Source organism: Grus americana, chromosome 1 (genome assembly GCF_028858705.1).
Source record: "Grus americana isolate bGruAme1 chromosome 1, bGruAme1.mat, whole genome shotgun sequence".
Classification (NCBI taxonomy): domain Eukaryota; kingdom Metazoa; phylum Chordata; class Aves; order Gruiformes; family Gruidae; genus Grus; species Grus americana.
In genome coordinates this window covers 215543101-215568381 of record NC_072852.1, presented here as the reverse complement: position 1 = coordinate 215568381, position 25281 = coordinate 215543101, and the positions used below count along the sequence as shown (strand labels likewise).

The window sequence follows — 25281 nt, the reverse complement described above, 5'->3', positions numbered from 1 at the left end:
CTTGGAAGAGAACCCTGAACCTGGTGACTATGTTGTGCCTGGGCTGATGTCTGTCTCCCTCCCTCCTCCCTCCCTTCTGGGTGCACAGTGGCAGGGCTTGGGAAGAAAACCCTTACAATGAGGATCCTTATGGTGAGGCACTGGCACAGGTTACCCAGAGCAGTTGTGGATGCCCCATCCCTGGAAGTGTTCAAGATCAGGTTGGATGGAGCTTCAGCTGATCTAGTGGAAGATGTCCCTGCACACAGCAGGGGACTGGACTGGATGGTCTCTGAAGGTCCTTTCCAACCCAAGCCACCCCGTGACTCTGTGATTCTCTGTCCCTTCAAATCCCCCACCGTTGCATGGGACGGTCCCCTCCCAGCAGAGCCAATGTCCCTCTGCCCCACACTGGGGCACTCCCCGAGGGCTCCAGCCAGGGGAAACACCACACCGACAGCGGTTTGCAGGGCTCATTTTATTAGCAAAGAGTGGGGAAAACGCCCCTCGGAGTCCAGGTTCCAGCTGGAAAAGGGCTCGGCAGTCGCAGGGGACCGTCGGAGGTCAGGGCCGCCGTGCGACACTGCCGCCTTTGTGCCGCTCTTTGAAAATAAAGAGGAGGGCACGAGCTGTGGGGCTCTTTGATGGCCCTCCCAGCACAACCAGATGCTTCTTCCTATGAGGATAAGGCACCATCTGGTTCTGCGGTGGTCGCAACCATCACCGGCGTGCGGTCCCAGCGCTGGGAGATGAGCTGCCGCCGTGCGGGGAGGGTGAGGGGGCTGGGGCAGAGCCCGCGATGGTCAGCGATGGGGATGTCCTCTCCTTCGTGCCACCAGCACTCATCCTGCAACGACAGCTGTCCTTAACCCCGAGGGCCGTCTCAGGGAGAGACCTGGCCCACCAGCCCCGGCTCTGTAGACCCTGAACCCCCGGGGTCTCGACCTGAAGGGATGGGATGAGTCCCCTCCTGCAGCATGGAGGTGGAGATCTGCAGCAATTGAGGGGACGCCCCCCATTTCAAGGCGCTTCCCAGGAGCTCCCCACCCCTGCAGTGCGGGGGACCTCCCGGGGACATCGGCCACCCCTTGTCCCAGTGCCCCTGGGCTCTGTGTCCCCCCAGCTCTTACCTGGCAGCCGGGGCAGGGTCACCAGCTGGGCTGCCCCTCGCTGGGGCTGATCTGCTCCAGGATCTGGCTGTACCTCCGGGTGAGGGCGTTGGTGTCCCTGGTGAGGTGGGTGAGGACCTGCTGCAAGCCGGCCAGGTGGTGGGACAGGCGCTCCTCCAGCTGGGCGTCCATGGTGTCATCGTCATCCAAGGGTGTGTCGGCATCAGCGCCAGTCGGGCTCTGGTCGGTGACAGAGGCCAGGCCTTTCTCTACCACGGGCTTGATGGCCTTGAGGAGCTGGTAGCGCTCGTAGAGGTCCGTGTGGCCGCCCGCGGCCGGGGCCGCCCCCTCCTGCTGCGGGAAGACCCCTCGGAGCAGGCTGGGGAACATCACCTCCTGCTCCATCTTCTGGGTGGCCGAGAAGTACTGCTCCATGGCCCCGCTCCCACGGCTCGGACAGCGCTGGGCTGGGCTCTTCTCGGGGGGCTGCCTGCTCCCCGTCCCTGCCCAGGGCTTTTTATGCCATGCCGGGGCACGTCCCTCCTCTGCTCTCCTCTGCTGTCGTCTCCTGCAGCCCCGGGCCGGGACGAGTGGCCATGGGGCCGGGCTTGGCTCCAGCCCAGCTGGGGCTCGGCCACGCCGTGTCCCTGGCTCTGTGCAATCTGTCCTGGCCCACACTCCTGCGGCCTTCGCCCGAGCTGGCCGGGGGTCCTGCTGTGTCCCCACGCCGGGAGCGGGGTGGTGAGGAGGTGCCGGGGCTTCTGTCAACTTGTCCCACGCCCATCATCCCCACCGCTCCCAGGGCCCCAGGAGAGTGCGTCCAGCACCTGCCTGTAGGTGCGGGCAGGCTGCAGGCAGCAGCGTGGGAAAGCTGCCTTGATGTGGGCAGTTTTGAGGAGGGAGGAAGGAGACCAAGTGATGGTGCTGGGGTTTTACCCCAGCTGGCAGCTCAGCACCATGCACCGGGAGCGGGGCGGCGAGAAGGGGAGGGAGGTGCCCAGGGCCTCTGCCGCCGCATCCCGCGTCCCCCGACACCACCGCTTCTGGGGCACGGGGAGAGCGGGGCCAGCTCTTGCCCCCGGTGCGGGCAGGCTGCAGGCAGCAGTGCTGCTGGGGGCCGTCACCTCTCCCCCTCCTTGCTGCCATGCGCTCGGGACGTGAACCCTCCAGGGACGTTGAGCAATTCCCGTCCATATCTGCTGGTGCAGGGGTGGTTGCAGCTGCTGGCGTGGAAAATCTCCCCGGGGAATCGCTGCCGCACGGAGTCCCACGTGGGGTCCTGGGGACACGCGATGGGGACAGGGATGGGACAAAACGCCACAATGGGAAACTGCTGTGGCACAGAGCCGTGGCTTCTCATGGGGAAGTCTGGACAGGGCCACCACCCCCCGTCCCGTTGTCCCCATGCTGGGGCAGAGGCCATGGCTGGGGTAACAGCCAAAACTGTCTGTCCCCGCGTGTCCCTGTGGTGTGTGGCAATCGGGGAAGATTGTTCTATTTGGGGAAAGGTCACAAGGTCCCTTGTCCCTTTTGCAACCCTTGGAGGTGGCAGCTCTCCCACCTCCCCACGTGTCTCAGCCAGGTGCCCACGCTGCTGCCAGTCCTCTGCCCCCCGACCTGTTGTGGTGGGTTGACCCTGGCTGGGGGCCAGGTGCCCACCAGAGCCGCTCTCTCACTGTCCATCCTTCACTAGACAGGGGAGGAAAAGTACAACGAAAAGCTTATGGGTCGAGATAAGGACAGGGAGAGATCACTCACTAATTATTGTCACGAGCAAAACAGACTGAACTGAGAGAGGGAATTCATCTGATTTATTACCAAGCAAAACAGAGTAGAGGAATGAGAAATAAAATCAACTCTTAAAACACCTCCCCCCACCCCTCCCATCTTCCCAGGCTCAACTTCACTCCCGGCTTCAACCTTCCCCCCGCTCAGCGGCACAGGGGGACGGGGAATGGGGGTTACGGTCAGTTCATCACACGGTGTCTCTGCCGCTTCTTCATCCTCAGGGGGAGGACTCCTCTCATCATTCCCCTGCTCCAGCATGGAGTCCCTCTCACGGGGTGCAGACCTTCACAAACTTCTCCAGTGTGAGTCTCTCCCACGGGCTACAGTCCTTCACGAACTGCTCCAGCGTGGTCTCTTCCATGGGGTGCAGACCTTCAGGAGCAAACTGCTCCAGCGTGGGGTCCCCCACGGGGTCACAAGTCCTGCCAGCAAACCTGCCCTGGCATGGGCTCCCCTCTTCACGGGTCCACCGGTCCGGCCCGGACTTGCTCCAGCGTGGGCTTCCCACGGGCCGCAGCCTCCTTCAGGTGTCTCCACCTGCTCCAGCGTGGGGTCCTCCATGGGCTGCAGGTGGAATCGCTACACCCCCTCATCCTTCCTCCATGGGCTGCAGGGGGACAGCCTGCTTCACCATGGTCTTCACCATGGGCTGCAGGGGGATCTCTGCTCCGGCGCCTGGAGCACCTCCTGCCCCTCCTTCTGCACTGACCTTGGTGTCTGCAGAGTTTCTTACATCTTCTCACTCCTCTCTCCATCTGCAAAAGCTCTCTCTCTCTAAGTGTTTTCTTCTTCTTCTTAAATATGTTATCACAGAGGTGCTGATTGGCTTGGCCTTGGCCAGCGGCGGTTCTGTCTTGGAGCCGGCTGGCATTGGCTCTATCAGACATGGGGGAAGCTTCTAGCAGCTTCTCACAGAAGCCACCCCTGTAGCCCCCCCGCTACCAAAACCTTGCCATGCAAACCCAACACACCTGTCTCCATCGCCCCTCTTGTCCCTTCCCAGGTGTCCCCAGCATTTCTGGGTGTCCTGCTGTGTGGCCCTGTGCTGCATCAAGGTGGTCAGGTGCTGCTGGCCCTGTGCTCTTAGGGCATCTGGGCCACCTTGGAGCTTCCTGGAGGTACATGGACATCCTAGTGTCCCCCCAGGGTGGGCGTGGTGGACTGCATTCACTCTGAGGCTGGAGCTTCACCATGAGGTTCATGGAGGACATGCTGGTCTGCAGCCACTAGTGACAACTGTCAACTTGTGCTGGGAGATGTCCTTCCCCCTGAGGACACCTGGGCAGGTGTCACCCCAGCCAGCCCATGGGAGGGGGCTCAATGCCATGACTTCCCCAGACATGACTTCCCTCCCCAGGCATGTTCTCAGCCCATGGGGACATCTCTGAGCCAGCATCTCCACCTCTCCCCAGGGCAGCTGGGCCAGGGACAGCCAGGGGCCGGGCTGTGCTCAGCGCCCTGGGGCTGTGACACCTTGGTCCCACTGCTTCTCGGTGGGAGGCGCTGGGGACAACGTGGGGACACTTGGAGGCACATGTGTGGTGGCATTTTCCCCCCTCTGAGCCAGGCCTGGGGACGGGCTCTCCAGGAGGATGGCAGGTCTGGGGCAGGTTTGCCCAAACACAGAGTTTGTGGCTGCAGAGACCCGAGGATCTCATTGCACCTCCCAGGGGCCCCAGTGTCCCTGAGCAGCCTCCCCCACGTCCCCTCCAGGGGCTGAGTGTCCCAATTGGGCTCAGCCCAGCCCCAGCCGTGCCACAGCCCCATGGTGGCTGTGCCAGGCTCCAGGATGTGGGGGACCCGTCTTTGGCTGATGGGGTCCCTGGAGGGACAGGGAGGGTTTGGGAATGATTCACGTCCCAAGGACGGGGATCTGGGGAGCGCCCTGGGGTGGCAGAGCCGCCCTAACGCCCTGACCCTCTGCCCCAAGCGCTGGGTCAGCACGGGAGGATAATGCCAAAGCTGAAACAAGGGGGCAGGGGGCCAGAGTGTCCCCTGTGTCCCCCCACCCCTGGAGCCCTGCAATGTCCCTGCACCTCCCAGAAGCTCCGCAGTGCCCCAGACCCACAATGTGTCCAAGCTCCTGGCTGGAGCCTGCACAGGGCCAGCAGCACCCACACACCTTGACGCAGCGCCGGGTCCCACAGCAGGACACCCAGAGACGCCAGAGCAGGCGGGAAGGGACAAGAGGGGTGGAGGGGACAGGTCTGGGGAGGAGAGGGCAGGCAGCAGCGTGGGCACCTGGCTGGGACATGTGGGGGTGGTGGGAAAGCTGCCACCACCGAGGGTTGCAAAAGGGACGAGAGACCCCGTGGTCTTTCCTCAAATAGAACAATCTTCCCCGATTGCCACACGCCACAGGGACACGCGGGGACGCTCAGTGCTGGCCGTTGCCCAGCCATGGCCTCTGCCCCAGGATACAGTGGGGGATGGACGCGTCCGCACTCCCCCGTGGGCAGCGATGGCTCCGTGTCTTGGCTGCAGGAGTTTCACCTCATGGTGTCAGGTCCCCATCCCCATCCACGTCCCTGTCCCACCCCCCCCGGCTGGGGGAAGGGGATCTTTCTGGGGACCCCTGTGGGTGGGCACCAGCTGGCTCCTGTGTCCCCAGGCCCCCAAGTGTGACCCCAGGTTGCAGCGCATCCCCAGCGGGATTTCCCATACCTCTGCAGAAAGGGGTTGCTCAACGTCCCTGGAGGGTTCACGTCCGGAGCGCATGGCAGCAAGGAGGGGGAGAGGTGACGGCCCCCAGCAGCACTGCTGCCTGCAGCCTGCCCGCACCGGGGGCAAGAGCTGGCCCCGCTCTCCCCGTGCCCCAGAAGCGGTGGTGTTGGGGGACGCGGGATGCGGCGGCAGAGGCCCTGGGCACCTCCCTCCCCTTCTCGCCGCCCCGCTCCCGGTGCATGGTGCTGAGCTGCCAGCTGGGGTAAAACCCCAGCACCATCACTTGGTCTCCTTCCTCCCTCCTCAAAACTGCCCACATCAAGGCAGCTTTCCCACGCTGCTGCCTGCAGCCTGCCCGCACCTACAGGCAGGTGCTGGACGCACTCTCCTGGGGCCCTGGGAGCGGTGGGGATGGTGGGCGTGGGACAAGTTGACAGAAGCCCCGGCACCTCCTCACCACCCCGCTCCCGGCGTGGGGACACAGCAGGACCCCCGGCCAGCTCGGGCGAAGGCCGCAGGAGTGTGGGCCAGGACAGATTGCACAGAGCCAGGGACACGGCGTGGCCGAGCCCCAGCTGGGCTGGAGCCAAGCCCGGCCCCATGGCCACTCGTCCCGGCCCGGGGCTGCAGGAGACGACAGCAGAGGAGAGCAGAGGAGGGACGTGCCCCGGCATGGCATAAAAAGCCCTGGGCAGGGACGGGGAGCAGGCAGCCCCCTGAGAAGAGCCCAGCCCAGCCCAGCGCTGTCCGAGCCGTGGGAGCGGGGCCATGGAGCAGTACTTCTCGGCCACCCAGAAGATGGAGCAGGAGGTGATGTTCCCCAGCCTGCTCCGAGGGGTCTTCCCGCAGCAGGAGGGGGCGGCCCCGGCCGCGGGCGGCCACACGGACCTCTACGAGCGCTACCAGCTCCTCAAGGCCATCAAGCCCATGGTAGAGAAAGGCCTGGCCTCTGTCACCGACCAGAGCCCGACTGGCGCTGATGCCGACACACCCTCGGACGACGACGACACCATGGACGCCCAGCTGGAGGAGCGCCTGTCCCACCACCTGGCCGGCTTGCAGCAGGTCCTCACCCACCTCACCAGGGACACCAACGCCCTCACCCGGAGGTACAGCCAGATCCTGGAGCAGATCAGCCCCAGCGAGGGGCAGCCCAGCTGGTGACCCTGCCCCGGCTGCCAGGTAAGAGCTGGGGGGACACGGAGCCCAGGGGCACCGGGACAAGGGGTGGCCGATGTCCCTGGGAGGTCCCCCGCACTGCAGGGGTGGGGAGCTACTGGGAAGCGCCTTGAAATGGGGGGCGTCCCCTCAACTGCTGCAGATCTCCACCTCCATGCTGCAGGAGGGGACTCATCCCATCCCTTCAGGTCGAGACCCCGGGGGTTCAGGGTCTACGGAGCCGGGGCTGGTGGGCCAGGTCTCTCCCTGAGACGGCCCTCGGGGTTAAGGACAGCTGTTGTTGCAGGATGAGTGCTGGTGGCACGAAGGAGAGGACATCCCCATCGCTGACCATCGCGGGCTCTGCCCCAGCCCCCTCACCCTCCCCGCACGGCGGCAGCTCATCTCCTAGCGCTGGGACCGCACGTCGGTGATGGTTGCGACCACCGCAGAACCAGATGGTGCCTTATCCTCATAGGAAGAAGCATCTGGTTGTGCTGGGAGGGCCATCAAAGAGCCCCACGGCTCGTGCCCTCCTCTTTATTTTCAAAGAGCGGCACAAAGGCGGCAGTGTCGCACGGCGGCCCTGACCTCCGACGGTCCCCTGCGACTGCCGAGCCCTTTTCCAGTGGAACCTGGACTCCGAGGGGCGTTTTCCCCACTCTTTGCTAATAAAATGAGCCCTGCAAACCGCTGTCGGTGTGGTGTTTCCCCTGGCTGGAGCCCTCGGGGAGTGCCCCAGTGTGGGGCAGAGGGACATTGGCTCTGCTGGGAGGGGACCGTCCCATGCAACGGTGGGGGATTTGAAGGGACAGAGAATCACAGACTCATGGGGTGGCTTGGGTTGGAAAGTACTCTCAGAGACCATCCTATATTTGGTAATTATATGAAAAATTCACAACTGAAGTAGCCTCAACTGGAAGCACCTTGAGCTCCAGAGGTACCTAGCACTCTGCAGTGAAATTCAGAAGAGCTGCAGATCCTTGGCGTGTCTGGAACACCTTTGGGTTTAGTGTATGGATTCAGGAGCCAACAACCAAGTGAGAAAGCAGAAAGGTTGGATCCTGACCCTCAGCAAAGAAAAAGCAACATGAGAATGCAAAATAGCTAAAGGAATTAATTAGGGAGAGCAGCTATTTTCGCTAGCGGGACAGAATTCATTTCAGAGCAAGACTTTGTCTCCAGGGGCTGGTGCAGAGTATGGTCAGAGTTAGGAGAAACGCCAAGGGGAAATAAAAAGGAGGAATTTACAAACTACTTTCTGGTTTTTTTACAAGATACATACTGCACGAACAATCTTCCATTTTCACAATTAAAGTAACTGAAAAAGGGGGGAATCAAAGTTATTATCCTATTATAAATATGAATCATCTATGTATCAAAAAACCATAATGTAATAGAAGAACAACTAATTAAACACTAAGTATTTAATCATAGCTTTTATTAGATGAAAGCAAGTAATGGTTCCTTTTCCAAGCCATGGACGGTTGAACGGTTACAGCCAGCCCGACGAAGTTCTCGGTGCTGAATCAGTTCAGCGACATGTTGCCGCTGGAGAAAACCTCAGCGAATTGGGTGGAAATCCTCCAAAAGCTCTCCTATTCTCTTCTTTTCTGCAAAAGGCAAGGGGAAGAGTTGTGAAAACCTAACCGGCATTTGAGATCGATTCTGAAGATTTTTAATGTTAAGTCTTAAGGTTCCTGACATTTCTATTTATTCTCTTTTTACCTGCTCTGCTTATTTTCTGAATATTCATCACACCAGTTTCAAATTGACACACACTGCAATTTTACAAGAGTAAGCAGCAAAATCTTGATTTTACAAGAATAAACCCCGTGATTTCTAATTTTCATTAATCTTCTTTCTCCTTCACTGGCACAAGTTTGGTCTGTTCTTAATATTGTTCGGCTCTGCAATTTTTATATTAAAATAAGCTTTCAGGAAGAAGAGTTGGTCACCAAGGCAGCTGATCAGCTCAATTAAAAAGATATCTATTTTCATATCATAAAATCCTTAATACTGTTGCAATTTAGATTGTTAATAAGCAGGGAAGAGTTAGCAGTCAGTATGAATTGCTAGCAAAGAACAGATTCTGCAAGCAGCCCAGCAACATCTTTCCGTACATTAGCACTTCTTAACGTTATGGCAGGCTGAGGTCTTTCTTAAAATACCAAATTATTATACCTGCTGCCTTAAAGTCTTCCGGGTGCTGCCTGACGTACTCAAACAACTCTCTGTCCACTTTAGCGTGCACATACTCTGTACGTTTAGCAAGGTAATAGCCAACAAACCATCCCACGGTAGTGAACAGGATCTGGCGGTGAACACCTGCAGCAGGAAGAGAAACGTCCCCCTGTCTTGGCCCATCTCTCAGCCCCACGCGGGGGCCCCCCGCTTTCCCCAGTCCCCCCAGACACTTCGTCCCCCCCGCAGGCCCCACTTCACCCCAGGTCCCTACAGCACCCTCACCTGCAGGCCTCCCATGGCCCCTGCCAGCCCCCAGGGAGCCCCTCTTTTCCTCAGAGCTCCTTCCCGCTCCCCCGTTATCCCTCAGAGTCACCCCAAATCCCACCCACCCCCATACGATGCCCCTTTTCCCCCCACAGCCAACAGACCCCTCACCTCAGGGCTCCCTCCCCTTCACTCCTACAACCCTCACAGTCACTCAGAATCCCATGCAACACCCCCTTTCCCCCTCTAACTCCCCCAGCCCCTCACCTCAGGGCTCCCTCCTCTTCCCTTACCCCTATATTCCTCAAGATCACCCCAAATCCCACATACCCCCTTCCCCAGCCCCCCTAATCCCCTCTAACCCCCCGTAGCCCCTCACCCCAGGGCTGTCTCCCCTTTCTCCTGCTCCTATATCCCTCATAGTCACCCCAAATCCCACATACTCCCTTCCCCAACTCCTCTAATCCCCTCTAATCCCTCCCCAGCCCCTCACCTCAGGGCCCTCTCCTCTTCCCCTACCCCTATATCCCTCAGAGTCACCCCAAATCCCACATACACTCTTCCCTAGCCCCTTAATCCTCTCTAACCCCCTGGCCCCTCACCTCTGGGCCTCCTTCACTCCCACCCCAATATTCCTCAAGATCACCCCAAATCCCATGTTCCCCCTTCCCCAGCCCCCCTAATCCCCTCTAACCCCCCGTAGCCCCTCACCCCAGGGCTGTCTCCCCTTTCTCCTGCTCCTATATCCCTCATAGTCACCCCAAATCCCACATACTCCCTTCCCCAACTCCTCTAATCCCCTCTAATCCCTCCCCAGCCCCTCACCTCAGGGCCCTCTCCTCTTCCCCTACCCCTATATCCCTCAGAGTCACCCCAAATCCCACATACACTCTTCCCTAGCCCCTTAATCCTCTCTAACCCCCTGGCCCCTCACCTCTGGGCCTCCTTCACTCCCACCCCAATATTCCTCAAGATCACCCCAAATCCCATGTTCCCCCTTCCCCAGCCCCCCTAATCCCCTCTAACCCCCCATAGCCCCTCACCCTAGGGCTGTCTTCCCTTCCTCCTGCTCCTACATCCCATAGAGTCACCCCAAATCCCACATACCCCCTTCCCCAGCCCCCCAAATCCCCTCTAATCCCCCCCAGCCCCTCACCTCAGGGCCCCCTCCTCCTCCCCTGTTCCTATATCCCTCACAGTCACCCCAAATCCCACATACCCCCTTCCCCAGCCCCCCTAATCCCCTCTAATACCCCCCAGCCTCTCACCTCAGGGCCCCCTCCTCTTCCCCTGCTCCTATATCCCTCACAGTCACCCCAAATCCCACATACCCTCTTCCCCAGCCCCCCTAATTCCCTCTAACCCCCCAGCCCCTCATCTCAGGGCCCCCTCCCCTTCACTCCCACCCCAATATTCCTCAAGATCACCCCAAATCCCACATACCCCCAGCCCCTCAACTCAGGGTCCGCCCCCGCCGCCCTCCCGCCGCACCGGCTCGGATGATGGGCCGGTGGTTGAAGCCGTTATCCAGCAGCGCCGCGATCCATCCGGTCAGACCCAGCCAGACCGAACCCTTGTTGACGAGGGGAGGCGGGGGCAGCGACCGCGACTCGTCCGGGAGGAACACCATGGCGGCCGCCCCGCCGAAGGTGACCGGGCGGAGCGGTGCGGCAGCGCGCTCCCTCCGTCGTGCCCGCCGCCGCGCACTCGGGTTCCGCCGGACCGCTGTCCCCCTTCCCTGTTTTAATTATTTAACCCCCCCCAAAAAAAACCCCAACCCCAAAATCCCAAACCCCCAGCCCACAAACTGACACCAGCACCCTGAAATCGGGCGGCTTTACCGGGGATCGGGTGGAGGTTCCTGCAGTGCTGAGCCCTCTGGGTGAAGCAGGTCAGCCTCAATGCCTGCACAGTGCCAGGGAGGCCAGTCTGTAATTAAATTAGGGTTTTAATTAAACCCTAAAATCAAACCCAATCCCTTTTCAGAGCTCTTCCTCCAAACAGATTAAAGACTAAGACCTACAACGTTGTTAGTTTTTCTTAATATAAAAATCACGCTACACCAGTTGCAACAGTACCATTAAAAAACTGCATTTGAACACATCCCGAGTCCTCAAGGATTCCCAGCTTCTTCCCTAAAAGATTATTATTTAGCTTTTCTCTGCACAGTAGGAGGTTGGCTTGGCACCACTCGTTAGCGGGAGATGCCAAAGTTGAGGCAAAAGTCCTTGGAAGCTTTCGGCTTGACTTGCAAAGGTGCTGCTGGAGAAGAACACGGAGGTTTTTTTTTTTTGGGCTGTTACCATTCCCCTACGCAGGACAGCACCTGTAGACAGGGAAACACTAAACACGAGCGTTGTGGATGCCTGACCCTGCCCAGAGCTTTGCGGCTTAGACCGAAGGTAGAATATTGAGAGCAGCCCTTCGGAGGAGGAGGAGGACTTGGGGGTGTTGGGGGGCAAGAAGCTCAACATGAGCCAGCAGTGTCCGCTTGCAGCCCAGAAAGCCAACCGTGTCCTGGGCTGCATCACCAGCAGCATGACCAACAGGTCAAGGGAGGTGATCCTGCCCCTCTACTCCGCTCTGGTGAGACCCCCCTGCAGTACTGCGTCCAGCTCAGGGGTCCCCAGCACAAGAAGGACATGGACCTGTTGGAGTGAGTCCAGAGAAGGCCACGGAGATGATCCAAGGGCTGGAGCACCTCTGCTCTGGAGACAGGCTGAGAGAGTTGGGCTTGTTCAGCCTGGAGAAGAGAAGGCTCCGGGGAGACCTTAGAGCCCCTTCCAGTCCCTACAGGGGCTCCAGGAAAGCTGGAGAGGGACTGGTGACAAGGGCAGGGAGGGACAGGCCAAGGGGAATGGCCTGAAGCTGCAGGAGGGGAGATGGAGATGAGATGTGAGGCAGAAATTCTTCCCTGTGAGGGTGCTGAGGCCCTGGCACAGGTTGCCCTGAGAAGCTGTGGCTGCCCCTGGCTCCCTGGCAGTGTTGAAGGCCAGGTTGGATGGGGCTTTGGGCAAGCTGGGCTAGTGGAGGGTGTCCCTGCCCATGGCAGGGGGTTGGAACTAGATGGGCTGTGAGGTCCCTTCCAACCCAAACCACTCTGGGATTCTATGAATACAGGTAGAAGCAGTACCAAGGCACTGCCAGCAGTCACAACAGCTGAAAATAATGTGGCAAAGTAGTTAATGGAGTAGAAAAAGTAAAAACTATGAGAACGTAATGAAAATCAGAATGAAAACATCTGAAAATGAGCTCACCAGCTCTGAAAAGTTTAAATGTACAAGGTATTTGGTTACACAACTACTCTACTATTCACCCACTGTCCTAAAAAGCACCAAAAACCATAAAGAGCATAACCACCTCATGGGCTGTCCCCTCTGAGGGGAATACGTTCTTCAACTAACACAGAAGGAACTTCAAGAACCACTGTGGAAAAATAAAATAAAATCCATCCCCTCTCTCCTCCTAGTTTCATGTCTCATCACTGGGCTCCAAAACAGACCCCAGTTTCTAGAGTAAAATCTTTTAGGGACAGTTACATAGGGTTTAGAAAAGTACAGTGATGAAGCGCATCAGGCTGTAAGGTAACTGTTGTTAAGGGTACGTGATTCTGCAGAGGTGGAACACAATATTCTTCTTCCTCAACTTACTACAGGAACTCTGGACACTTGGTCTTTTGTCACAGTTGCAAAGTTTTACGTGAATTACAAATAAATACAATTACCCAGCCACATTATCAGATGTTTAATGGTGTTAAAACAATTCCTCCTTTCAGAAGCATGCCTCAATTTGGTAATCTGCTCTACGAAACTAAGTATTAGAAGAATATTAAAACCTCTTTGCAAAGACTCTATGAAATAAGATCAAAGGTACATGGACATATTAAGCAACTAATTTCAAGCTTGATATTTGGGTGTTCAAGAGTCTGATAAAGCACCTCAGGACAAATTTCCAGCTAGACACTTCCAGCTAGACATCCTTACTTGTGCGGTGTCCCTCAAAATCAGGGCTTAGACATGAGCTGAATAAAAACCCGCATAAATGCTGAAACAAAAAAATATCAAGTTTTTAATTTACATATTCCACTCTCTCCTACACAGCAATGATCCCTTGTAATTTGCCACAGTGATTTTTATTGAAGTACAAACAGTAATGGGAAAGCCAGGTAGGTTTTCCTCGGGACAGAAGTCTGCACCTCGTTAAACTTCACAGTTTATCCATGGCAAGTGGCATCTCACCACATCCCACGTTATTGTGATGAGCACTTCTGATCAGAGGTATCCTCGCTGGGCAGTATAGAAGTGTTGGAAGAAAAACTGCCCTCGTGGCGATGGTACACGTACACTGTGTTTTACTGAGAGTTGTATGTCCTTGTGACAGCTTCACGGTGCCCAATAATCCCCTCAAACCTGGAATTGGTCCAAACATCGACGGCTTTACTCAGCCTTTTGTCTAACAGAAATTCGTTCGGTCAAGACAGAGATGTAGAGTTTCAGCCATGCATATATGACGCCCAGAGCACAGTATACAGAGGTCAGCAATAGAGGGACAAAAGGAAAGTGCTGTTTCCAGGGCGTCAGAGGAAATATAATTTCACAGAAGATTTCCAAAGGCACTAGTTGGACGAGGTAGATTGTTTCAAGCCAGTTAAGGAGAGGCCTCTCTCTCCTGTCAGAGGGATTAAAAAAAGATAGTGTTAAAATACATGATGTTAACTAAAATAACTATTCTGTTTTTCAGCTATCTCTGGTGACCAGTGCAAAGAATATCCCCAATTAGTTCACAATAATGCTTTAAATAACAATTGAGAGAGTTTCAGTAGGAAAACCACGTAACAGTACAGCTAATGTCCTTATCACATGGCTTTCACACCAAGTTCCATGATGCCCTGGAATTTAGGTAGAAATCTCAGCAGCTGCTCTGCTTCACCTCACATCATTCCAGTGAACAACAGAGACCTTCATACACACGTTTGTTCCACATCTAAAGACTGGAAATGTCAGGTTTATCTTAACCTCTGCCCCCTTCTCCCAAGCTTTCTGTAGGACATATGAGCCAATTTCTGAGTGGTAGGGTTTTGACTGTAGGTAGTTTTCAGGGGAATTCATGTTCTTCTGGAAGGAATTTGTTTTGGCAAGTTAGGAACAAGAAACTTCCAAGAGCTCCATCTGTAGACAGAAACTAAGCTCCTACAGAGGTTTTTATTAGAGCTCTTGAGACAGAATGATTAAATTCTGGAATACTAAGTAGGAAACAAGCAGTCTGGTTGAAAAAGGATCACCTACAAAAAGCAGGTGACTGAAGGAGTGAACACAGGTTTATAGCATTTCTGACATCCTTCATTACAGCTTGGCTTTGCCATGAAAAGTTTGGGAAACAGGGAAGTGGAGACTACAGGGGTTATAAGGATAAGCGCTATCTTTGGTCAAGTGGGTTAGAGATCATTCGCCTGTAAAAATACACAGGGTGATTCGGGCAATTATATGTTCTGAGAACCAAGCGTTACAATCTCTAGAACTCACTGTACTCGTGCTCCAATAGTGAATTAAACCCTCACAGGCTACAGCATTGCAACTTTGTGCTTTAACAGCGCAAGAACAGGTGGGGATTTACAGCCTGCTGGGACTAACTGGGTAGTTGTCACAATTCAAACTAACAAGGATGTGCTATAATAATCCTCACTTAAGCCTTGCATTCTGAGAAGAAAACAGAGGCAGCAACATCCTTGGACTAGTAACACTTGAATTCGATACTTCAGCATCAGTTTTCTGTGCTGTTTGCCCCTTATGGGAACTCTGCTCCCAGTGACAGAAGAAACAGTTGTGTTCGTGGCTTTGGGAACAGATTTCTTTAATTACCTGAACAGATATTTCAACGAAGAGAAGCTATAAACAGTAAACAGCAGCATAAGCAGTATTTTAATTGGAAGTTCTGAAACACAAGGAACATAACGTACTTTTAAAATTGTTATAAAAACCTTTTGCCATATAAATTACAGTAGGATTTAAAGATACTAGTCACACTTGCATTGTCCAACTTTATTATTTTCTCCAAACAGAACTACTAAACGTTTGACTGCTTTAGGACACCTAAAAATAAGCTTAGATATTTACTAAAGCAAATGCCAAGCATTTGCAATGCACTTCAATTATTGATAAACACACTGAACACACTAATTATAATTACAATATAACAGCACTGCAAATAAGATTTTCCTATTAAAAGAAATTAATCAGAAATTACTGAGCTGGGAAGCTTCCAACATAAGTATGACAGCTAAATCAATGTTTTCTAGTTCCAGGTTCTGTGGTAGATAAAAATTAATAGAGAAGGCAGAAGTTGTTTCTCATTTTTCAAGGCAGCAGCTTCACTACTGCAAATAAGCAGCAGCATCAGAGAGTCATGTCTGGATTTGAACTCTCCCAGAAGGACATCAATCAATACGGGGTTATAGTGTTGTCATAGCTATGATGGCCTAGGGTTTAAGTGAGTTTCCCATCTCTATTTCAACTTAAAGCCTATGGCTCTTCCACAGCTTTTTCAATCAATGTTTCTCTTCACTAGTTGGCAAGTTTGCATTTATGGGAACAGGCTGACATACAATGTCTTGCAACTGTCAACTTATTACATAAAATAATCCAAAACCATTACCTGCACATCATCTCTGGAAAAAAAACCCCAAAGCAGCAGGATGAAAGCACAGAAAAAAGGGAAACACTTTACCTGCTGGTGTGAACAACAACGGAAAAAGTGAGAAGTGCCCTGTGGTTGTCAGAATCAAGTAGATGCCAGCATCTTTCGCTCTCTGAACAGACAACAAGCTAAAAATGACAAGAATTTGTTACACTTTTGTCTTTTAGCAAAGAAACTTAATTTCAGTGAAACACTACACAATTCACAAGAGACTGAAGAACAGGTCAAGTAGTTTCATAGTACTCCAGTCCCTCCAAGCACTTGACCTGTGATGAAGTCTCCTGCTTCCAAACCACGTGGCCTCAGAGATAAAAATGCTGGAGAAAACCCAGCCAGGAAGCCTTCCCCCAGAAAACCACACCCCCACTGAACACACATATCAGAAAGGCCTGAAGTTTTCTCCAAACAGTCTTTCTCCTTTGCCAGTTGGCTGCCAACATTGTCATCCCTACTTTTTCTCCTTCCTTCTGTTTTTTCCAGTGTCAATTCCCTCCCTCCCACAATTCTCACTTCAAGAGTTTAAACATCACCAGATCTCTGAACAGGACAATACAGTTTGTAGCAATACTGGTCAGGCAGCTTATGAACTATAACCTGACTCCTATTCTAAACAGGCATTAAGCCCTTTTGGTAGAAGCTGCGTACTGTTCTTGTCAAGCATAGCGCAGAAAGTCTCTTTCCTCAGCTGGCTCCTGAACAATCTAACCAGCATTTTAAGTGTGAACCACAGGGCTCATCAAGGCTTGAACTGCCCAGGAGCTAAAAGACTACAATATTTTTTTACATTTGTCCCTGCCACAGTAGATCTCTAAACTTAACTATTCAGAGTGAAAAAGAACTTAATCAACTATGTGTGCTTGCCAAACTTGAGTATGACATCAGTGTCAAGTGCTTCAAGCCAGGCAAGGCAATTAATTTCTCTCTTCAAAACACAAAGCCACAAGACACGCAGCAAACAGGTCTAGGACTTTTTGGGTGCAATGAAAGTGCTGCACAAATGCAGAAACAACAGTGGGGGGGAAAACAAGAGACCCTGAGAAAGCAGTCTGCTTTTGTCCACCATGTCACATGTATGAAACGTTTTGTCAAGCCTGCTCCCAAGCTGTCACTAAGAAAAGAAGGCTTCATGGGGAAGCTAACTGAATTATTTTAAGAGCTGTGGGTCCACATGCAGCCTAAAGTCAGAACCCTGTTCCTTCATAAGCATGGTTTGGTTTGGTTTTTTCTGGGGGGTTGGGTGGTTTTTTTTTTTTTTTTTTTTGCATTATTCTAACAGCAATCAAGTGTCTGAATCAAAATACAGAGATTTTCTGTATACCATGCATCTTAATACAACTCAGTATTCAAAGAGACACAAAGGAGTGTATGTAGTGGGAAGGCCTGTCTGTCAGACTCCTAAACTGATTGCTTAATCATCTCAACACACCACACTTCTGTTCTTCTGATCATCTGTAAATTGGTACAAAACTTTGCTGTGCCCCACAGAGCTGCTATGGGAATCAGCTACTACAAATAAAGCTCTACCTAAAGCTTCTGTCAATGCAAACTATTGTAAGTTATAAGCCAGTGTTAGTATGTCATAGAAGATTGTTTAACACCACACCAGTTTCCTACACATGCTATACTAACATCAGCACATTCTATTGCTAAGGCAGCAATGTTTTATTGCGCCTGAAATAAATTTACCTGAAGTGCACTAAAACTTTACAGCTTAAGACATTCTATAAACATGTTCATTTTCTGAAATAGACTGAAAACAAAGTGAAACTCTTCGAGGATTCCTCAACAAGTAGCTGCAGGTTCAGTTTGGCCAACCACTATGTACAAAAGTCACTTACCTTAAAGGCAGAATAGCAAGGAGTATTGCTTTTTCATGCACGTGCCAGCCAAACATGAAGGAGCTCAACGCACAAAGAACAAGGCACTGAAGAAAGCCTCTGGGCCCTTGAGGTTTAAACCAAAGACAGAAAACAGAGGGCTAGAAACAACAGGCAGAAACAGGACTTCAGTGAAAAGTCTGGCAATCCTGAACACAAGCCACTGTCCAAAGAGATCTTTTCAATCTTAATCAATATTGGTTGTGTCTGTGTGGCACAAGCAGCACATAGCACTGGAGGAACCGTTTCTATCTGGATGTACGAGTAGAGCCTTAAGAACTTCATCAACATAAGAGGAGGGGAAAAGCAGACTGAAAGACTACAGCCAACTCCCTCTTATTCATGTTGCAAGAACTATCTTTGATTCCACACCACTAAACTCATTTTATCAAAGTTACTACATAAAGGTGTTGAAACAAAGATTTCCAGTTAAAGCCTAGTTGCTTGTTGGGAGTGAAAAAGACTCTGTATCCAGATAATTACTTACTGAACCTTCAATTATTTGCTTGTCACGTGAAGAACACTACGCTTACCTGTAGCTCATGCTGTTAGGAACACCATAAGCTGCCCAAACAGTCTATCAGTATCTCTACTCACATCTAGTTCAACTACCTTTTATCACAAAAGGTTACTTCTAGCTCAGCATGCAGAGTGCTTTTGATTCAAGATTGCTTTTAATCTCTTAACTGTTATAGAGCTGACACAGGCCATGATTTTAGCCACACAAAGTAATATTGTGTGTCAAGATATTAATTCCACATTTATCCTAATAATTGTTTTAATAAGTTTTATTTTTGTTCTTAAAGAAAACTTATTTGTTGCCCTGGAATTAAAATTCATGTGAAGTGCACGCTAATCAAATAAAATCTACAGGGGACAAAACACATCAAGTTTCCAAAAAATATTACTTGTTCTTACCAATATAGACATGAAAGTACAGATTAACGTTGCCAGAGGAGTCACAGAAGGAAGAACAGTATGCTGAAACTCTTGAACCAGCCCTCCTGTCATTGAGGCTTTAGGAATTTTTGTGGGATCAAGAAAATCACACTTTAAACCTAAAAACAAAACATAAGAAAGGACAAACGGATAAGTGTTAATGAAGAAAATTAAGTAGCTGAAGTAAGTACATGGCCAAGTCTTTTCTTTTTTAAAGGATAGCAGAGAGGAATGATTGATTTGTGACCTACTGCTGGAAACTTACCACACACTGGATTATGTGGAGGATCAGGTGATTTAAGGCAATCTGAAAATATAATTTACTACCTACATTTCAAATGGGGAAGGAAGACTAAAATTCAGAGAGTTCTGGCTGCATTTAGGCACCATATAGTAAGATTAGCATACTGTACCAAAAATTGTTAGTGCTTTATCCATGGCATTGTACAAAGCCCAGAAGTTGGGGGCCCAATAAGCATGGCAGAGACCTCGCTTGAAAGGAAAAAGCCGTGAAATGACTTGAGGCAGCTGTCCCTACAGAAAGCAAAAAAGAAGAAATGGTCTCTTTAGATGAGACATAGTTTGTATTTTTATAACAGAATTTTCTAACAGTTCAGAGAATAACAGATGAAAAAGGGGTTATTACCAATACTATGAAAGGGCCCAATGAAAGAGCAGAAACAAGACAGACAATCAATCCCAGAAGAGTTACATGAAGCAAGCTGAAACTTCTCCACTTCAGGGATCCATCTACAAGAAGCAAACAGATTACAAAAACAGTTACTGTGTCAAGTGGAGAGGGAGACAAAACATTTCACACCAATAGTGAATCCCTAGCACCTATCCAAAAGAAACATATAACCTTTTATGTCAATACATTCAGTTGCTTCCTTCAACAGTTAGTTTGCATTTATTTTTTCTACATTGTAGCTCCTCCATTACACAAACTTTCAGTATATTCTCTTTTGAGAATAACCTTTTGTGTTAATGTGAGGAATATTAAACATGTTTTTAAGAGCTAAAAAGTGGAAACTCAAAGAAGGACTTTGAAATAGTTTCTGATGCTATCTAATCATTTCATATCCACGATAATTCTTATGGCTCCAAACTGCTATCTGCAGTTTCCTCATTTTTTTCTTAATAACATCCTAGGAACATGAATTTTACATACATAAATTTCAAAGATCTTCAAAGATTTTACAATCTCTGCTACCCAAGCAGAATTTTCATTTGACTTGCAGCCATTTCGTCCCAATGGTATCTGCTTGTCTTGAGTCTTCCCCAGGCCTCATCAATTAACACAATCCCACAAAAGCGAGTGAGGAAAACCCCATCTTACCTGCATTATTTGCAGTAAAACAGTAGGATCGTAATAAATAAATGCCATATGCTGGGGCCACATATATGTAGATGTGTTTGAAATGCAGAAGAACAGCAAAAAGAAGAGCACCTTCCAAGTATCTTTTCTAGATAGAAAAACAAAACTTAAGTTTTTCTACTTGTTCTTCCTTTGCACTAACTTTTCATAGTCCTGTTGTGCTCCTAAGGTGACAGAACATTTATCATACACATAAAAACAAATGAGTATTTACTTCACATTACAAATGCAGTAGCGTTATGCACAACCGGTATGGAGAAGGAAACTACACTGTCACACAATACTTTGAAAACTGTGATCGGTCTCACCTCCTCACAGCTTCAGAAGTATGTTTTCTAAGGACTGGTAACTTGGAAGAAGATAAAATGGCAGGAAACCATGCCACGTTGCTCAGTTATAACATGGAATTTAGCTTTCTCACAGGAAACTGCAATGCTGCAGCATCTGCAAGCAATTACAGTGAGTTTTCAGTACAACTCTTCCCCCTCAATAAATAACTGGACATCCAGCGTAGTACACCTCAACTTCCAACCACATTCAATCACTTCATTTGGCTGCTTACACTGAAAGTAAATAGTGCACCTAAAGTACCTATGGCCACAACAGGAAAGAGCCACTCAAGTTTACCTGACATAGTCGGGCAACAGAAAGAAGCATCAGCCCGAACAGAAAGCCATTGTACTGAAAGTGAATATCTGAACTTGAGTCAAGAAAGGAATAAAGCAAGCTTTCTTTACCACTATCAGTTTTCTGGGGAAGACTCAAACTTATAAACAAAAAATTCAAATTAAAATGGAACTTAATGCAAGTAATGTTAAATTAAATCCACAAAGATGTGAAGTCATTACTTAACCATATCTGTAAGCACAGACACAAAGTTTAATACTAGTACATTATCTTGATGAAACAAAGCATAACAACCTGACCACATATGTACCATGCAACTTGTATAAATCAAAACAAATAAAAGGTTAACTCTCCACTTTTTGCATTTTTAAATATTAGTTTCTGTCTCGCATTAGTTAATGGATGAAGATGGCAGCCCTCACTTATCACCTGTACACAGGCAATCAGACAAGGACTGGGACAGACAAAACTAGTCCTTCCTATAAAAGAATGACTCTTTTTCCCCCCTCTGTTCCCTCCTCAGCTAGATCAATGCACATTATGTCAAGACTGACTCACAATAACTGGACTTTCCAGAGGTGTTTTTATATCCTCTTTGAAAAAGAAAAACCCTTGTAACATTAACCAAGTGAATCCAGTCTGAACATAAAGCACTTGTTAGATTTTGCTTGCCGTGGGACAAACTTAGAACCACATTCAGAGAAAAGAGGCTCTCTGCTAATACAGCTGGAGGCAGGCAGAAGAGGAGCAGCCAGCACGAACAGGCATGCTGCTGCCAGACTGATCCTCCTGCAGTTCTGGCAAATCAGACCAAAAACTGAACAATTTCCATTTTGCCAAATAACAATTCTAACGAAAACATGAAGTTATTCAACTAACCCCAGAAAAACAAACAGTAGCGTCACCTGCTGTGCTAGTAATAATAGTATTTATGGGTTTGTACCACAGACTGTAACAGATTAAAACAACCCACAAACAACTTGCAACGGTTTGAAAGGATACGATCCACAATTAACAACCCAAAATTCCACAAGAGCAAAACAGCAAGAATAAATGTTGGTTTTTCCAGGACATCCTTTGCAGCTCGTTTCCCATTTACGCATCTGCAGCATCTGAACAAGAGCAGAAGAAACAGAAGTCTTAACTGAAACAGCCAATAAAAACAGTGCTGCTTTTAAGAGTTGAGAAGCGCACTTAACCTCAAGAAAACTATTTTATTAGGATGGAAGGAAATGATAAAATTCTTGCTAAATTCATCAAGAGCAGACAGTGTCATGAATACAGTTTAGTAAAAAAAAAAAAAAAGATTTTACATTTCAATAGCTGTAACACATTCCACATGCTAAAGCTTACATTAAGTAACTTAGTCTCAGGTTCAAGTCTCACATTCAGTAACAACTGTAAAGTTGTCATAAACTGTTTGCAATCAACTTTTGGTGAATGAACAATGTATTGCTACATCTGGAGACAACATATCAAGTTGTATTTAAGGTCCTCAGTTAGACATTAACCTCTTCCTGGCTCCCCCTCAATATTATGAGCTATTTCTCTTGGTTAAAAATATCTTAGTACTTCTCAGTGTGAAGCCATACGGTCCATATTATTTTTGAAGGTAAGGTTAGATCAGATTAGTGTGTGCAGCAATAGCATCTCCCAGAACAACAAAAAGTTATCTTGTGTTTAGCAGTGTGTTCCAAATTTCTCCCTGAATAGGTTAAAGCAACTTTGATATTTCCATGCATTTACAAACTTATTTGTACAAATAAATATTTGTTGTTACTGTAGAAAAAGTCCATGTATTAAAGACTACCCACTGTCCCTAAAATTAGAACATTAAGACTTACTCACGAACTGCATATATGAAAAGGATATCTGTAAAGATGACAGAAGATCTTTGGAAGATGATGGTCGCGTGACTGGTGTAATTCAGATTTTCAATAACTAACATTTTGGAGTCAAAGTACTTGGCAATGTGTGAAAGAGCATATTCAAACCAAGCAAAAAATGGTGGATAATCCAGGGTCCATTCTGAAGTTGCCTGAAGACAAAATGAGATTAAATAATTTAACACAATCCATGCTGTTTCCAGCCCTTCAGATACAGTTCATCACAGTTGGTGTATTTTATCTCAGTAGCCTCTATTTAACAGAAACTACTTCACAACAAAGCAGCCAGATGTACAGTGCTGAACATGATTTGAGCTGTTCTTCCATAGTACTGGTAGAGGGATGGGACATCTCCTGATTAGCAGAAAAATATTAAACAACATCTTGTGAATCTGCACCTAACCAATGTATAACTGCCTGCTCTTGATATATGAACTTACAGTAATAGGGCCAATATTAAAAAAAAATCTCAATAAAATAGCTCACAGTGAATATTTGTCTACATTAGACAAATTGCCAGCAAAATCAGCCTTGTTACAGTCTCAAAATTATTTTTATTCATTAGTCAACAAGTCCCAACTCTACTAAAACCTTATCAAGATCAAATAGTATTATTTGATCTTTTCCCACAAAGGCAGTTACTACGCCCTGACCAATGGTTAACTCCTTGGCTGTGGAAACAGGAGAGGAGAAGGAGGAACAGAGCAGGTTGGGATGGAGTATATTTGTCAGCATGCACCTTCCCAAATACTTATGTTATGCTGCCAAAAGGCATCCTATGCTTTGGCACTAGGATCACACTGACATCACAGAAATTTGTTTTACAGTTTTGGATCAGCCTGTCAAAGTTCTGACCCGCACAAATCATTTAGTCCTGGATATACAGTTCCCAAAAGCTTATGTGGAAGAGTATTAGAGACTATGATATTTATCCCAGAACTCCAGGAGATACTGTAAGATAGATTAAAACCCAATTGTGTAGGTTGAGTCTATCATCAACTTAACGGTGATTCATCTAGATTAAAATCTATGTATGCTAGTAGCGCACCAGCAAGAGGCTCAAAACTTTAATACAGTGATTGATTTCATAACGTATATACCCATTCATATTATTCATTCTTTATCGTGACAACTGTGTATCATTAATGACAAGAGCAAAGAGAGCAGCAATTTAAGACTACCATGCAACTTGTTCCTGTTACAGGGCCTTTCTAATAACCCTTAACTGCCTTTTCCACTTTGCCTTCATAAGTACTAGCAGCTTCCCCAAACAATTTTCATTTTTTAACTAAATGCTACACAGGGCCAACAAATTGTGATTGGTATGTTTTTGAACCACTACTATACAGCTGCCAACCATCAGTATCCAGGACATGTACTTTCAGCAAATAAAAGCCTTCCTTCTCTAGCATTTACACAGGCTGACATACCCAATATGCCTATAATTTATAAGCAACTAAGAAAACCCAACCCAAACACGTACTTACTTCATAGTACCACTGAGAGAGGGGCAAGTTGTGAGTGATGGCAAGCCAGTTCCTATGTACTTCAAAATCTGTGGAATAACTACAGAAGGTTTATATTAAGAGTCAGAGACACACACTTATAGGAGAAACATTTCCACAGGTAGATAAAAAGGAAGCCTACATTGATCAGCTCCAGGGCAAGACTTTGATCAAATAACTCAAACAGCAACAAAGATGCAGCAAGAACTTTGTGCCAAGGACACATAAAGGCAACTATAGGGCAAGAATTATTTATAGCTTGGCCTTTTCTGACAATTAATGCCAAAATTCCAGGTTCTTACTGGCTTTCTAACAGCAATTGGAGGGGTTTTTTTGAGGGACAAAAGCTACAGTATCCTTTAAGGGATAAAAAGCGTTAATGTTTCAACACATTTAAAGGCCTTCCCGACCAGCAGACAGCCGGAATGGGCTGTAAGCGCCTTCAGACACAAAAGCAGAGCTATTTCACGTGGAGGACGAAGTGGCAGCACCATCCGGCACCACCCCGCTCCCCACGAGCACCCGAAGGAAACAAGGACCTTCAGGACATCAGGGCCCCCTCAGGAACCGCGGCACCACGCCGGCCCGTGCCCGCCTCCCCATCCCTGGCCGCCCTGAGGGGCGGTGGAAGCCAACCACCGCCCCGGGGGGCTGACAGGCCGTGCCGCCCGCTCCCAGCCCAGGGGAAGCTCCTTACTACGCGGGGATGAGGAGGCACTTGAGGAAGGAGACGCCGAGCGCCAGAGCGCGGAACCAGCTCCGTCCGCCCGCCGCCATGACAAGCCCCGCGCTGACAGATTCACCGCGCATGCGCTGTAGCAGCGGCCGCAGCCCGCCGGCACGGTTTAAAGCGCACGGCCCCGCCCACGGCGGCGGATGCGCATGCGCTGAGCTGCCCACCCTGTGGCCACAGCCTCGGGCTCAGCATTGCGCAGGCGTGGGATGGGGTTGGCGTGGCCGGGTGTTGTGTGTGGGGCCCTTGGGGTTGGGGTTCGGGAGTGGGGTGGTGTGAGGTCAGGGTGATGTGGGGTTGGGTCTTGTGGGACCAGGCATGGAGTTGGGCGGTGGCAGGCCTGGGTTATGTGGGGTTAGGTGGTGGTAGACCTGGGTTTTGTGGGGTTAGGCGGTGGCAGGTCTGGGTTATGTGGGGTTGGGTGGCTGTGGAACCAGGTATGGAGGTGGGTTGTGTTGGGCCTGGGTGATGTGGGGTTGGGTTGGTGCTGTGGG

General features: G+C 49.8%; 4 protein-coding genes across 5 annotated transcripts; 1 reads left to right on the top strand and 3 right to left on the bottom strand.

Moving 5' to 3' along the window:
- Positions 1 to 440: 440 nt before the first annotated feature.
- Positions 441 to 1556, bottom strand: LOC129215851 (thyroid hormone-inducible hepatic protein-like). Its single transcript, XM_054849804.1, has 2 exons — positions 1110 to 1556; positions 441 to 826 (listed from the first exon to the last, which is right to left on the bottom strand). The coding sequence occupies exon 1, from the start codon at positions 1521 to 1523 to the stop codon at positions 1128 to 1130; it is 396 nt and encodes a 131-aa protein (XP_054705779.1). The 5' UTR covers positions 1524 to 1556; the 3' UTR covers positions 441 to 826; positions 1110 to 1127.
- Positions 1557 to 6223: 4667 nt separating this feature from the next.
- On the top strand, positions 6224 to 7388 carry LOC129215905 (thyroid hormone-inducible hepatic protein-like). 2 transcript variants are annotated; one of them, XM_054850021.1, is made up of 2 exons: positions 6224 to 6722; positions 6994 to 7388. In XM_054850021.1, the coding sequence occupies exon 1, from the start codon at positions 6309 to 6311 to the stop codon at positions 6702 to 6704; it is 396 nt and encodes a 131-aa protein (XP_054705996.1). In that variant the 5' UTR covers positions 6224 to 6308; the 3' UTR covers positions 6705 to 6722; positions 6994 to 7388. The 2 variants fall into 2 exon arrangements, with proteins under 2 accessions (XP_054705996.1, XP_054705913.1); XM_054849938.1 differs by having other exon boundaries at positions 6226 to 6722; positions 7006 to 7388.
- Positions 7389 to 8122: 734 nt separating this feature from the next.
- Positions 8123 to 10823, bottom strand: NDUFC2 (NADH:ubiquinone oxidoreductase subunit C2). The gene is made up of 3 exons (XM_054801087.1): positions 10641 to 10823; positions 8883 to 9026; positions 8123 to 8311 (listed from the first exon to the last, which is right to left on the bottom strand). Exons 1-3 carry the CDS (start codon positions 10777 to 10779, stop codon positions 8262 to 8264), a joined length of 333 nt encoding a protein of 110 aa, XP_054657062.1. The 5' UTR covers positions 10780 to 10823; the 3' UTR covers positions 8123 to 8261.
- Positions 10824 to 12892: 2069 nt separating this feature from the next.
- ALG8 (ALG8 alpha-1,3-glucosyltransferase) lies at positions 12893 to 24875 on the bottom strand. The gene is made up of 13 exons (XM_054848346.1): positions 24752 to 24875; positions 24037 to 24115; positions 22508 to 22701; positions 21666 to 21775; positions 20664 to 20731; positions 19998 to 20124; positions 19305 to 19408; positions 19072 to 19192; positions 18638 to 18777; positions 17681 to 17820; positions 15873 to 15970; positions 15008 to 15080; positions 12893 to 13817 (listed from the first exon to the last, which is right to left on the bottom strand). The coding sequence occupies exons 1-13, from the start codon at positions 24862 to 24864 to the stop codon at positions 13586 to 13588; spliced, it is 1599 nt and encodes a 532-aa protein (XP_054704321.1). The 5' UTR covers positions 24865 to 24875; the 3' UTR covers positions 12893 to 13585.
- Between the last annotated feature and the right edge of the window lie 406 nt (positions 24876 to 25281).